The following is a 12083-nucleotide window of genomic DNA, read 5'->3' as shown; positions in this document are numbered from 1 at the left end:
CCCACGGGCGGGGAAGGATCTTGGATACAGCACCATCTTCCGCTTCCCGCCCTGGAGCCTGCGCTTCCAGTTTGTAGCCCTGGGACCGTCTCCCTTGCTTCAAGGGGGCGTTAAGAGCTCCCAGAGTGTGGGGGACACAGTCCCCTGGCCTGCAGCCCAGACACAGAGATGGGGCAGAGAATAAGCCTGGAGCTGAGAGGAAATGGAATGGACCGCACCTCCTCCGAGGCTGCTAAGATTGCTTCCCCGAGAGAGGTTCCCTCTGCCTCCTCTGGGCCTGAACACCCCTATACAACACCCCGCCTGCCCTCACCCACGCAGAGGCCCAAGAGGAAAAGGGATTGGCCAGGCAGGGGCTCCTCACCCAGACATTCCCTCCACCTGATTGGGGGAAACACTCCCAAATGAACTAACGAGTAGTTGACGAGGACACCCCAGGGTGACATGATTTCTAAACAGGATACACGGAGGGACAGGATGTCAGCCGTGGGCCCTGGTGGACACAGGGTAAAGACTGGAGGGGGACCCAGAGATGAATAAAGTCGGGCAAGGGTTGTCACAGCCCCCACGGGCGGGGAAGGATCTTGGATACAGCACCATCTTCCGCTTCCCGCCCTGGAGCCTGCGCTTCCAGTTTGTAGCCCTGGGACCGTCTCCCTTGCTTCAAGGGGGCGTTAAGAGCTCCCAGAGTGTGGGGGACACAGTCCCCTGGCCTGCAGCCCAGACACAGAGATGGGGCAGAGAATAAGCCTGGAGCTGCAAAGCCTCTCCCCACCCCCACCCCAAGCTCAGCACCCACCAACCCCATAACCACCCCCTTTTTGCACACTGCAGAGGATGGGTAGGCTTCCCCCACTCAGAGACAGGAGGAAAGAAGGATTTTCACTCCAAAGAAAACCTAAGGAACTTCTCTCCTCCGGGACACTCCTCTCTCCTGTGGGTTGTGAGAAAAACTTCAGGGCAGATGGCCCTGCAAACCCTCCTGGTGCACCTGGCCCTTCTCGCACACTCACACGCTTGCCTGTCGCAGACACCTGCGGACGCCCTCGCTCCTGCCCACCTTTGCAGGGTCTTGGAGATAGAGGTCCCTGCTGGCTCTGTGTCCACTAGGCCTTGGGTGGGCTGGGGATGCCTGGAAGGCCCTGAGACCTCTTCCTGTGAGGAGTAATGAGAAGTCCACTGAGCCCCAATCTGGGGACTGGTGCAGGCCAACAGGGCCCCCAGGGTTTCCAGCCAAGGAGGCGAGCATGGGGCCCTGGGGTTCAGCGTGGGAGACAGGAGAGAACAGCCGGTCCCCTTCCTTCCTGTGGCTGTCCCTAAAATTTAGAAAGGCAAGAACTTGGCCTAAGCCCTGCTTCCCGGGGAGCTCTTCACCCACCCCAGGGCTGCGTGGGCCGGAGGGCAAAATCACAGTGTGAGGAGGAACACACGTGGGAGACTCTGCGCTCCTTTGGTTGCCCTTGTAGGGGGGGCCCTCTGTGGCCAGCGGTTCCCTACTGGAGAAAGGTAAAGCCCAACTCCTGGTCCCTACACAACAGTGGAGCCCCATCCCTGTCCCCACCCCAGGGACAAGGGGCTGGGATCCCATTCTGGGGAATGTATGAATGTAGGGAGCCCCTCCGGGGGCCTGGAATGTCTCAGAACGTCTGGGTGTGAGGGGGTGGGAGAGAGGCAGACAGAGGCCGAAGCCAATAGGTCTCCCGCTTCGGCACAGCCCCAGGCCACGCCGGTCCCATCCAGAGACAACCCAGAGGCTGGAGGAGGGGAAGCCAGGCCAGAGGAAGGAGCCCGCGCAAGTGGCAGAACAAGGCTTCGGTTGGCAGAAGCAGCTGGAGGAGGGGTGGGAAACAACAAGCTGTCGCAGATTTTAAAAAAACAGACACTGAAGAGTGACAGGTCACGCCCCAGGTGGATGGATGCTGTGGAATGCGCTGGAGACAGGTGGGGCGGGGCGCTGCGGGGCTCAGATGGCCTCCACGTAGTTGGCCGGCAGCATCCCCGTGTCGCCGGTGCGCTCCACGGTCCCGTACATCCAGCCGTCATCGATCTGCTGCACGTTGACGATGGTGTCCCCGTCCTGGAAGGAGACCTCATCCTCGTCGGCGGCGCTGTAGTCGTACACGGCGCGGTACCGCTTCTGTGGGAGAGCACAGTCAGCCCCGCGCCCTGCACAGGCTCTGGGGGCCCTGAGCACTTCTTCCCAGCCCTGGGGACCCCGGGGCCGAGCACGGGGAGGGGTGAGTCACCACATGGGCCCCGGCTTTTCCGACCTCCTGTCTCACTGCCGGAGTGCAATTGCCCTTCTAAAGGCAGGTGGCATGGGGGCTGGCAGGTGGAGTGGTGAAGGACACTGGATTCCCACATGGTCAACCATGGTTCGAGTCCTGGATCTGGTGACTTGCTTTCTCACTTTCCCTTTCTCTCTGTCCCTCTCTGATCAAACTGAAATAAATAAATTGATTAAGTTTGAATAAAGTAACTCTTTTTTTTTTTTTTTAAAGCCAGGCGGCATCTACCAAGGGCCAGAATATGACAGGGACAGAGCTGCCTCAGCTCTCTCCTACCTCCTCACACAGGACCGCCGTAGGGCCCAACCGACACCATGCCATAGTATGCTGGACCAGCCAGTGGTATGGTGATTAAGATGGCTTGTCCCACATGGCCGAGTTTGTGGTTTGAGTCTCAGAGTTGGCAGCTTTGGAAAACAAGCTAGGAGCAAGCGTGTGCGCGTGTGTGCGCTAGCAAAATTCTGAGAAGAGAACGAAGGAAAAGGGACTGTCATGTGGCCATCCCCCCGAGGGGTGCTTCCCTCTGTTTGTCTCTGTCTTTCTCCAGCAAATGATGTGCCCTATAACAGAAAACTAAAAAATATATAATGTTAAAAAATTAAAAAACCACATGGCTGACCATGGTTCGAGTCTTAGACCTGGCAACTTGCTTTCTCGCTTTCTCTCTGTGTCTCTTTCTCTGGTCAAATTTAAAAAATAATGATGAAGGCTAAAATTAAAAAAAAATTTAAAAAAAAAAAAAAAAAAAAAGCGGCATGCTAGGCCAGCCAGTGGTGTGGTAGTTGAGACAGCTGAATCCCACATGGCTGGCTGACCAGACCTGGCAGCTCAGAGAACAAGGGGGCACAGGTGCGTGCATGCCCAAAATCCTGAGAGGAGACTGGAGAAGGGACTGCAGTATGTGCAAATTACAAAATAACAATAATAAAATCTCCATGCCATCTGCTGGCCTGGTATTTTCCCTTTGAAGTGGTGATAAGTCTGGTTTCATTCCCAAGTTCAGGACAAAGACGTCTCCTGGGAGAAAAAACTCCAGGGGTCGTAAGGTGTCTATGGTGCCACCGTCCAAACCTCAGGCAAAATGCTCTGCTTCAGCCCCAGCTCTAGGGAATGCCCAGGAGTGCATGTGAAAGCCACGCTCTGTCCAGGGCTCAAACCATGGTCGACTACATGGGAGTCCAGTGACATAGCCATTATGCTAATTGCCGGTCCCTTTTTAAGAGATTTTTATAAGGCATGTGTGCTTTCCAGAGAGACAGAAAGTAAGAAATCACCCCCTGGGGGGATGGCAATGCCACAATCCCATCTCCTCCATTCTCCTTTTGGGATTTTGGGGACACACACACACACACACACACACACATGGCTGATGCAGGTTTCAAGTCACCAGGTCCAGTGCCTTAACCACCACACCACTTGCTGGCCCCAATGCATTTCTTAAAAAATTAAAACATGGCATACCCTGTTTGCTATTTGTATTACTATATGCCCCAGAGTTTTGTTTTTTTTTTAATAGTTGTTTGCTATAGGGTGCATGCACTCGCTAGAGAAAGAGACAGAGACAGACAGACAGACCAACAGATGGTGTAATGGTTACGTCACTGGACTCCCATGAGGTTGACCACGGTTTAAATCCCAGATCTGACAGTTTAAAATTCACGCTAGGTGCATGTGATTTCTTGCTTTCTGGCTCTCTGTTGAGCGCATGTGCCCCGTTATCAAAAATTTCTCTTAAAAAAAAAAAAAAGAGAGAGAGGGGAACCAACAGTTAGCGTAATGGCTGTGTCGCTGGACTCCCATGTAGTCGACTGCAGTTGAGTCCTGGACCCAGTGGCTTAAAACTCACGCCAGGCGCGTGTGCGTGCGTGCCCAGGATCCTGAGAGGAGAATGGAGGAGAAGGGATTGCGGAGTGACTATTCCCCCTTGGGGGTGATTTCTCGCTTTCTGTCTCTCTGTCTGGTGAGCGCGCACGCCCTATAGCAAAAAAAAAAGAGAGAGAGAGAGAGGGTGAAAGCGAGAAATCACCCCATCACTCCCTGGGTATATGGCTACACCACAATCCTTTCTCCTCCATTCTCCTCTTGGGACTTTGGGTCTGCCCATGCATGCTACTGGTGTGTTTCAAGCTGCTGGGTCCAAGACCCAAACTGTGAAATCAGGCATGTAATGCAACCACCCTAATCTCCATGCCATCTGCTGGCCTGGTATTTTCCCTTTGAAGTGGTGATAAGTCTGGTTTCATTCCCAAGTTCAGGACAAAGACGTCTCCTGGGAGAAAAAACTCCAGGGGTCGTAAGGTGTCTATGGTGCCACCGTCCAAACCTCAGGCAAAATGCTCTGCTTCAACCCCAGCTCTAGGGAATGCCCAGGAGTGCATGTGAAAGCCACGCTCTGACCGGAGCCAGCGACACTCTGCCTTCCCCTGACCTCACTGTCCTTGACATCAACTCATGTCTGGAGTTCACAGGACAAGGCCTGAAATCCACGGGCTGCAGGTAAGAGGTCACACCCTTACGGAGTGACCTCGGTCTCGGTCACCAACCATGCTGCGGGAGTCTCCCCTTGCATCAGCTCCTGCTCTGTCGTCTCTCTCCCTGCCTCCACCCTTGACCTTTGCTTCCTCTTCTCAGTGCAGCTGCCACTGAACCTTTAAGGTAGCGTGGTGCCTTGGGTTCTGGACTCCCACATGGCTGATGACAGTTCAAGTTCTGGACCTGGTGACTTGCTGTCTCACTTTCCCTCTCTCTCTCTTTCTCTGGTTAAATTTAAAAAATAATAAATTAATTAAATGAAATGCATAATTCTTACAAACAAACATAGCCAGCCTGGCCCTGTAGGGAAGCACTGTGCAAAGGAAACTGGATCCCACATGCCACCCCCTCCCACCCGCTCTGGTGGCTTCAAAACACAGGCACCTGCGGCCGCTCTCGTGTGTGCGTGTGTGCCCAAGATCCCCAGAGGAAAATGGCCCACTCACCCCGCCCCCGCCTGGGGCGCTGCGCTGTATGGACACTGGGGCTGCGGGCTCCTTGTAGCCACCGTAGGATTGGGCCACCTGCTGCTGCTGGGGCTGCTGGTAAACTGGGAGGTGGGAGAGGATGATGGGCTCAGAAACGGTCCCGCCAAAGCCACCTCTCCCAGAGCCCCCGCAGAGGCCCACATGGTAAACCTCCCCGCCCTGCCTCGCTCAACCGCCATTTCTCCCAGACTTCTGTGCATGTGTGCACATGTGCTTGGTGGGTCCCCTACAGCAGGGGCCCACATTGGCCAGAGCCTGTCCTTCGGAGCCCCTCGGCCCAGCATGGGTCTGCCTCAGCAGTCCCTGTGTGGGGTGCATGTGCGTGTGGCACGGGAGAGGCTTCTCTCTGACCTCCCACCCCCACCCCCCTGGCTGGCCCTGACCTCAGGTCCTCTGTGCCCTCGGGCCCTACACGCACCGGGCGCGCTGGTCGGGATGTGATGAGGCGGCGGCGGCTGCTGCTGCTCCGGGGGCCTCCGGTAGCTGCTGCTGTCTTGGGGATCCCGGCGATCCGGCTCCATGCCTTCACCCCCACTCGGGCCCATGCGGCTCTTCTCAAACTCCTCATGGTATTTTATCTGCAGGGGCAGGAGGCACTGGTGAAGGAGCTGCAGGAAACCAACAGTCCCACCCCCGGCCGGCACTCGAGACTCCAGGATGGAAGCGGGCTCTGTGGTCAGGGTCCACCCAGGAGCACGAGCTGTGACCCTGGACAAACTCATAACCTTATCAAGCCTCGGTTTCCACCTCCATATAACGGGAGGGTGTCTCCCGCGGGTGTTGCCAGTGGTGCAATGAGGTGACAGATGTGAGAGGGCTGTCAGTCGTCATGTCCCTGCGCTGTGGCGGGTTGAGAGGGGCTGTCCCCGCTCCCACCCCTGTGGGCAATACCTACAGCAGCAACTCCCGTTTCCTGAGCCCTTACTATGTGCCAGGCTTGCGACGTGGTTCCCATCACAGGCACCTCTACTTTGTCAACACAGGAGGGGTGCACTGCCCTCCTACCTAAAAGACAGGAAGGAAACCGAGGCACTGGCAAAAAAAGCGCGCTGCCCAAGATCATGCAGATCCCAGAGTCAGTTTAATCAGCTCAATCATTCGGCAATTCTGCCTCTCGTACATATGACGTCACAGAGGCCAGAGTCCAAGGTCCTCTGCTGTGGGGACAAGAAACGTCAGACACTCCCTGAGAGTGGAACATTGTCCTCAGAAGGGGTTCCTCCTCTCTAACTTTATTTTGCCAAGGGCATGTGCTCACCAGAGAGAAACAGATAGGATTTGCAGGTTCAAAGAGCAAGAGCCAAAATCAGGCACTCTGGGCATTGAGCATCCAGTGCACGGATATGTGGGGGCTGGGGGAGGTCCTGAGTGTGACCAGAGCTTAGGAAGGGAAAGGGTAGGAGGAGAGACCTGGCCAGAGGCGGCTGTTCTCTGGACAGTGATTGGTTCAGGTATGGACACGTGTCATAGGCTAGGCCAACCAGAGAGTGCAGGGTTCTTTTCTGCAGGAGCTAAGAGGAAGCAGGTGGGAGAATGAAGGTCTGACGACGCTATTGGTGGCCAACCCGCCCACCCGTGGAGATGCCTCTGTGAAAAAACAAAGCCAGACAAGGACGACAAAGGGGGCCTGGAGGGCACAACCGAGAACTCCCAGTCACATCAGCCTGGAATCTCACGGACATATTGTTGCCAACGGACATATTGTTGCCAACGGCAAGAGCCCTCCAGTGAGTCTATTTAGGGGGGAGTGAGCCTGCCCTAGTTGGACTGAGAACCCCAACTCTCTTGGAAGGGCACAGGGTGCTCTCAGACTCAGGGCCAGTGCTTCGCGCTAGGATCCATAAGGAGAGGGAAGAGGTGACTCTCCCAAGCTACTCCGTAAGCACCCCTGGCAGGTGGAGGTGGGAAGACAAGAGGAGGCCAAGTTGTCCACCTAGACCGATGCACTTCACACACGTTAGCTCACTCGATCTTACCCATAAGCCTTTGGGGTAGGCACTATTATATCTCTCATATCCAGAGAAGACAAGGACCCTGCCAAGGTCACCCAGACAAATGGGGGTGGGGCAGGGATTAGGATCCCCTGGAGGCAGCCCGGCTCCCCGGTCAGGGTGGTCCAGCTTCCTCTCGTCCTTCAAGGCCCACCTAGTCCTTGGACCCAGGCCCAACTCCTAGGGTGCATTCAGGGCCCCTCGTATGTCCCCACAGCCCTTGGACTGTGCTGTGCTGTCAGTGGCGGGCGTCTTTCACTAGCTGGAAGCTCCTGGAAGGCAGGGTAGGAGCCAGTTATTTGGATCCCTCGGCCCCCACTGCACCGCATGCCCCAGGCACTCAGGGATGGCTGCACTGAGCAGACCAGGACCCTGGAGACCCTCCAGATCTCTGTGTCTTGTATCTGATCTCCAGGAAGCAGTGACAGAGCAGTAATGCTGATGGGCCCATACGGGAAGGTCCTGGGCCTGACTCCCTGTACTGCCGGACGTGGGCGTGCCCGTTATCAGGGGCCGGCTGCGGCTGGGGACCCTGATGGGGGATGCCTCTCTCTGCTTCTCTCTCTTCCTCTCTGTCTTCTGGAATAAACAACTTAAAATCTCCTCCATTAGGGCTGGGGTTCTGCGTTTTAAAAAGCTCCCCAGGTGAGTCTGAAGCAGGCTCTGGTTTGAGAACCAGTGGTCCAGAGCAGAAGTGGGAAAACGAGGGCCTGTGCGCCCAATCCAGCTCACTGCTTCTCTGCTTATAGCCCACGAGCTAAGAATGGTTTCCACAGGTTTTAACACTTGGGGTGGAAGGGAACGGGAGTAACAAAAGAGGAATAATAGTTCGTGACACATGAAATTTCTCTGAAATCTACATTTCATTCTCTAGAAAAGTTTTTTTTTTTAATTTACTATAGAGCACATGCACTTGCCAGAGAGAGAGACAGAGACAGAGAGAGAAGGAAAGTGAGAAAGCATTGTGGGTGGGGTGTTGGCCATGCCACAATGCCTTCCCCTTTTCTTCCCTCGGGATCTTGGGCGTGCACGCACACATGCCCGGTGTGTTTTCAAGCCACTGAGTCCAGGACTCCAACTGCCCAGTTCACCATGTGGGATCTAACTGCCTAACCATGCTGTCACCCAGCTGGCCCCTCTTTTTCTTCTTTTGTTAGAGGGCGTATGTGCTCACTGGGAAAAGGGAGAGCGAAAGGAAAAGTGAGAAAGCACCCCCCCATGGGATGGCCATGCTGCAATCCCTTCTCTCCCATCTCCCCTCTTAGGAGTTTGGGCACACATACACACAAGCGTGTTTTCAAGCTGCCAAGTCTGGGATTTGAATTGTGCAGCTGACCGTGTGGGATCTAGCCACCTTAACCACCATGCCACAAGCAGGGCCCCAGAAATAAAGTTGTTTTTTTTTCTTTATTCATGATAGGGCACATGCATGTGCACGTGACAGCAGGAGAGGGAGTGCGCATCCTCCACAGGTCCACCCTCCTCGTTCCCTCCAGTCCTCCAGCCCACTGCATCTCAGGTGCTCCTGAGTTTCAGGCTGGCCAGGCTGGGGATCTCAACTGTGGTCACCACGTGGAGCCCTGCTTCTCCTGAGCAGTGAATTTCCACTGCACGGCGGAGCTGGCTCACTGAGGTCTTCCTAGAACACCGCCACCCTTGTCATCTACCTCGCATCTACGGCTGCTTTCGTGTTATTAGCACAGAGCTGAGGAGCTGCAACAGAGGCCACGGTGGCCTGGAAGCCTAAATTATTCACTACCTGGCTCTCTACAGGAGAACTCGCGGACCTCGGCTTGCCAAATTACCTGACTGCACTCTCCTGTTAGTTACATATTTTTAGTGCAGTCCTCCCAAAGTACATGTATTTTATTAGTTACCCAGAAGTTATTAGTATTTTATAAATATGGAATATATATATAGTAAAACTTAAAAATATGAATTTTTCTTTTTATTCGTGATAAAGTGTGTGCACATGCATGTGGAGTGAGGTGACCTCCTATATTCAGCCCTCCAGCCTGTTGGATTCTGGGCACTTGAGCGTGTGCCTGGCATGTTCAGGCTGACCAAGCCAAGGATTCAAACCACAGTTACCATGTGGGATCTGGCTTCTCTTGAGCAGCACGTTACCACTGCATTGTGGAGCCAGCTCACTAAATATAACTTTTAAATGTACAAGGTGAAGGGGCCAGCAGTTGGCATGGTGGTTAAGGTGCTGGACTCCCATATTGCCAAAGGTGGTTCAAGTCCCAGACTTGGTGGCTTGCTTTCCCACTTTTCCTCTTCCTCTCTCTTGTCTCTCCCTGGTGAATTAAAATAATAATAAATAAATTAAATTAAATAAATAATTATTCAAAAAACGGGTACAAAGTGAGAAAGAACCAGAGGAAGCCAGCCTGGCAGTGTGGCAGTTAAGGCAGTCCTGAATCTGGCAGCCTGAAAAATACATCAGGCAAGTGTGCGTGCATGACCAAAATCCTGAGAAGAGAATGGAGGAGAGATCACAGTGGGCCACCCCCCAGGGGGTGATTTCTCACTGTCCCCTTCTCCCTCCCTCAGGTGAACTCGCTCACCCTATTCCAAACTAAAAAAGAACCAGAAGCAGCAGTTCTAAGGCCTTCTTCCCAAAACTTTGCTGGGTCTGTGTGTTGCACAGACCCCACCTGGGACACCCGCGGGGTGTCTACTAGCGAGGAACCTGGAAAAAGAACAACACTGGAAGGTGCTAAGGCCCAGGGGCTGATGCTCCGGAACGCTAGGCTGAGCGCTCCGGAATGCTAGGCTGAGCGATAGGCTGAGCGCTCCGGAATGCTAGGCTGAGCACTAGGCTGAGCGCTCTGGAATGCTAGGCTGAGCGCTAGGCTGAGCGATCCGGAATGCTAGGCTGAGCGCTAGGCTGAGCGATCCGGAATGCTAGGCTGAGCGCTAGGCTGAGCGATCCGGAATGCTAGGCTGAGTGCTAGGCTGAGCGCTCCAGAATGCTAGGCTGAGCGCTCCGGAGTGCTAGGCTGAGCGCTAGGCTGAGTGCTCCACAGTGCTAGCCTGGACCCAGTGGGACAGAGAAAACGGCTGACAGCTCCTCCTCCAGGTTAAAGCAGGACACTGAACAAGGAAACTGGTTCTACCCCAGGCAGACCCAGGCCCTGAACTCCCTCCAGGCTCTGGCCCCTGAGTGCAGGCTGGTTCTCACTTCCTGCTCACCAGGATCCTGCCCTGCCTTTTCCTGATTCTGGAAATGTGGGGGGAGGGGCGCAGGAGGGAGGAGGGGCACAGCCTGCTGTTTCCTGGAGCCGAAGGAACCCAGGAACCCCTAAGCCCGTGCTCTGGATGCCCTGGCCAGCCCTAGCTCTCTCTGCTGCCGCCGAGGTGAGAGTCAGCAGGGCTTGCAGGTTCCTAACTGGGCTAGAGGTTCGGAGCTGGGGCCAGCCAGGAACACTGCTGGCCTCTGCTGGCTAAATGCCATTATTTGCTGGGCCTGGGCTGGGGGACAGACAGGGCCCCCAGCTCCCACTCAGAAGGGCACCTGGGGTGAGTTCTCACACACCCATCTCCCCGTCTACTCCTTTAGTGCCTCTGTCTACAGGGAGACCCTGGAAGGAAACACCCCCCTCCGGAGGTCTCCAGGCCCACAAGGCATCTTCCCTTCTGATCTCTGTCCTGCAGTGGGAATGAGCTTCCCTTGTTTTCTTTCCGTTAATAAAGACAGGCCTGGGGACCAGCAGATGGTGTAATGGTTACTTCACTGGAGTCCCACATAGTAGACAGCGGTTCGAGTCCTGGACCCAGAGGCTTAAAACTCATGCCAGCTGTGTGTGCGCGCATGCCCAAAATTCCAAGAGGAGAATAGAGAAGAAGGGATTGAGGTATGGCCTCAGGGCGGGATGATTTCTCACTTTCTGTCTCTGTTTCTCTGGCGAGTACACGCGACTTTATAACAAAAATCTCACTTAAAAAAAAAAAAATGAAGACAAGCCTGACCCTGAGAAACAGAGACTTGGGGATAAGGTCTGTACTGGGTCCTGAGGGTGATAGCAGGCAGCCTCGGTCCTGCATTAGTGGTGGGGTGATAGGGAGCTCGAGGAAGAGGGCCTGGCTAGGGCCACTCCTCCTCCATACAAACGGCTCGAGGCAGCCAAGGCTGGTTCAATACCCCCCCACAGTGTCCTACAGATTCAGATTTCCATCCTGGGCTGTTCCGCCCCCCACTTACTTATGTGACCTTGGGAGAGCCTCTCCCCCCGACCTCAGTTTCCTCATATGGAGACAAGGTCGTGTGGTACCATCTGCTCCCAGGTGGTCTGGTCCTGAGGACCCTGACCCATTCTGGGCACCTAAGCAAACTCTAAGGTGAAAGCCAGTGTGGCCACATGTGGACTTCCACACATGGCTGGAGGCCTCGGTCCTGCTCCTTAAACAGTCACACCACGTGAACAAATGTATATACACTAGGGCCGCTGACCCAGGTGGCCCAGTGGCAGCCTGAACACAGAAGACGCCCTCCTGCACCAGTGCACGCAGCACCTGCTCCATCGGCCTTGACGACCCTCACACCTGCCCGGCTCTCACACTGAGGTCACAAAAGCTCTTCGCATGTTACTTCTCTTGATCCTGACAATAATCACCCTGAAAAATAAGTCGGACATGGACACTTTCATTCCCACTTTCCAGAAGAGGAGGGTGAGGCTCAGAAGTTAAACGTCTTCCCAAGGCAGAGCTTCCACTGCACAGCACCTGGGGCTGGTAATGCAAGGACAGTCATGGCTGCACAGGCCCTTTCCTGAGGACAG

The 12083-nt window shown here is 54.8% G+C and overlaps 1 protein-coding gene across 1 annotated transcript in view; it reads right to left on the bottom strand.

Annotated features, from left to right (window-relative positions):
• Window positions 1-226: 226 nt before the first annotated feature.
• LASP1 (LIM and SH3 protein 1) overlaps window positions 227-12083 on the bottom strand; it is a 46761-nt gene continuing 34904 nt past the window's right edge. Inside the window, exons 5-7 of the mRNA XM_006155869.3 lie at window positions 5727-5886; window positions 5267-5370; window positions 227-2137 (exon numbers count right to left, since the gene is read on the bottom strand). Coding sequence (XP_006155931.1) covers window positions 1964-2137; window positions 5267-5370; window positions 5727-5886 — 438 coding nt within the window. The 3' untranslated portion in view covers window positions 227-1963. The remainder of the gene's footprint in view (window positions 2138-5266; window positions 5371-5726; window positions 5887-12083) is intronic.

Source organism: Tupaia chinensis, unplaced genomic scaffold (assembly GCF_000334495.1).
Source record: "Tupaia chinensis unplaced genomic scaffold, TupChi_1.0 Scaffold000477_1, whole genome shotgun sequence".
In the NCBI taxonomy this organism is placed as follows: Eukaryota; Metazoa; Chordata; class Mammalia; order Scandentia; family Tupaiidae; genus Tupaia; species Tupaia belangeri.
This window is presented reverse-complemented; position numbering and strand designations above follow the sequence as displayed.